The sequence below is a fragment of the Anneissia japonica genome, unplaced genomic scaffold, assembly GCF_011630105.1.
Source record: "Anneissia japonica isolate Jap-2015-1 unplaced genomic scaffold, ASM1163010v1 scaffold38271_len224072_cov190, whole genome shotgun sequence".
Taxonomy (NCBI): Eukaryota; Metazoa; Echinodermata; class Crinoidea; order Comatulida; family Comatulidae; genus Anneissia; species Anneissia japonica.
Genome location: NW_022713090.1, coordinates 11,732 through 14,140, shown reverse-complemented (window position 1 = coordinate 14,140; position 2,409 = coordinate 11,732). Strand labels below are relative to the sequence as shown.

Genomic DNA, 2,409 nt, shown 5'->3' with positions numbered 1-2,409 from the left:
GGTGGGGAACTTATTGTATGCCTTGGTTTGCCCAGGGAGGTATAAAAATAAGTGGTGCCCTTTATAAACAAGAAGTAGGGCTACTAAATAGTCCTATACGGTAGTACGGTATAGGATTGTATAGACCCTTACACAATCCAGAAATGTCCAAAAAGGGGGTCAGAAGGGGGCCTAAAGTGGGACCGATCGAGATAACAATACCCTAGGGGTCCGGGGGAATAATCCCGCGAAATTTCTGTGTTCTAGTCGCCCGAAAATCACCTCAAGCCATTTGGGCGATTAATTTTTTTTTTTTTTCTATTTTCTTTTTCTTTTTTTTTTTTTTTTTTTGACTTTCCGAAAGGGCGACGGGCAAGGCCTGCTCCCCTCTAAATTCTCCCCTGACAAGTGTGCATTTAGGGTGGCATTAACTCGTGGCGCTGATGATAGCTGGAATGTAGCAAAAAATTACTATACTAATAGGCAAGGCCTAAACTAAGGCCAATTTTCGAATGTATAAATTATACTTACTCTTGACATCGATATAAATGCCAATGTAGCCAAGTTTGCTCCACAGGCCAAGAAAAGCAGTATGATTTCAACAATTGAATATCGAAATTCCACACTACTACACGACGCCATTGTGAACGACTAGGCCTAGTGCCTTAATTAATACAAAAGCAGCACGAAGGTGTACGACTGATGAATCAAACGCGTCTTTAGATGAATCATCGGCGGCCGACAAAAGGAATAGACACACGCTAAAAAAGCCAGCCTCACACGCTCTAAACACGCTGCTGAACTAGTCTCTATACACGAAACCTCGGCCTACTACTAGGCCTAGTCGCCATTGTTGAAATTTCGATATAATGTCGGCGTTAACGTCATCTGCAAATAGCCAATTTATCATAACCGTCTGCTAACATGAACTTCGGTCATCGAAAGGGCAGGTAGATTAGATTGTTATCTGCGTCAAACCAAACGAAGACAAAGGGGAGTGGCCAAGCACCAGCGCACAGTGGGCCAGGGCGAAATCAAAGTGTGCCAAAATTCCATTTTGGTGACTAGGCCTATGGCTTTTACACTTTTTTTCACATGATTGAAGATGGGTATACCCTGGTGAATCTATCCTGAAAATATTTTACATTTAAACGAATTTTAAGGGTAGTATTTTTCAACAAATGTCGGAAATTTCTCTATAAATATTTCAAATGCTATAATTGACTACATTATATCTAAACACGTTTTTTTTCTTACAGAAAATTCGGAATTACTTCAAAATTCACAGGTTTCTTGTATAGAAATTGGGGAACACAAATATATGTTTTGGTTTAAATTTGAAGTTTGCATCAATAATAAATCGTTGTTTAAACGACAGAAAAAATATTTAAAAATCTATTTTTAGAAAAGTAGGAGAGATTCATATGGATTCATGCTTTAATTTTTACATCACCATCTTCAGTATAGCCTTAGCTTTATGATGGTACAAAATTTAGCTGCTACTTTTGGCAACTTTGCGCCGCTAGACGCACTTTTATCAGTCTTGTTTTCGAACATTTGAGACACAATTTAATTAGAGCAAACCGCAAATCAGAGGGATGTACGCGCGTCTATGCTATTCAACTAGTTCATGCAAAGCGTGGGAAAAGCACTTCAAAAATTGACAAACTGCTCGTGATTTAACAGTAGCAAATCTTCTAATATTTTGTTGCTGTTTAGAATACTTTATTAAATTTTGAGCAGTCTAATAATCCAAATATCATATATCATAATGAAGATGATATCTACAAGCAGGCCTATATCTAGGCGTCAATTGTTTTTAACTTTATTCAAACACATCCAAGACTTTGAAAAGCTTCCTGTTTCAACTTAAGGATTGGTGAGCTACGGTACTACGCGAGTACTAACGACCTTCCCAGCAAACAATAATACGTTATGCTAACGTGACAATAACGTTACAGTTTTGTTTTGAAAACTTTATTTTGTAGAACCATAAATACATACTGAACATAATTTCACAACGTTTGCACGTTCCTACAACGTTGTGTAAACGTTATTTAGTGACATACCTAACCACAACATTCGCCGAGAACGTTATAAGAACGTAAACACGTGTTTTCCGGGTTTCTAAAGAAAATAACTCGTAGCTTGACAACAGGATTCCATTTTCTGATGAAGTTATTAATGTTTTGACACAGAACAGAGATATTCTTTCCACACCAGCAGGAACCCACAAGAGACTTAAAACAGACCCAAACCGGGACGTCCTATCGAAGTATTGGGGGATCTTTTCAGAGAGTTCGCACAAGGGTATAGTACAAGAGATGTTGACATAAAATGTACGCACTAAACTTCTTTATGCAGCATTGCAAGGGGCATTCAAGAAGAATCGATTTTAGAGTCTACTAATATGTAGAAAATACATACACA

General features: G+C 37.9%; 1 protein-coding gene across 1 annotated transcript in view; it reads right to left on the bottom strand.

Annotated features, from left to right (window-relative positions):
* LOC117108221 (transmembrane protein 179B-like) overlaps positions 1-972 on the bottom strand; it is a 5,736-nt gene extending 4,764 nt beyond the window's left edge. The window contains exon 1 of the mRNA XM_033250181.1: positions 511-972. Coding sequence (XP_033106072.1) covers positions 511-621 — 111 coding nt within the window. The 5' untranslated portion in view covers positions 622-972. The remainder of the gene's footprint in view (positions 1-510) is intronic.
* Positions 973-2,409: the final 1,437 nt, after the last annotated feature.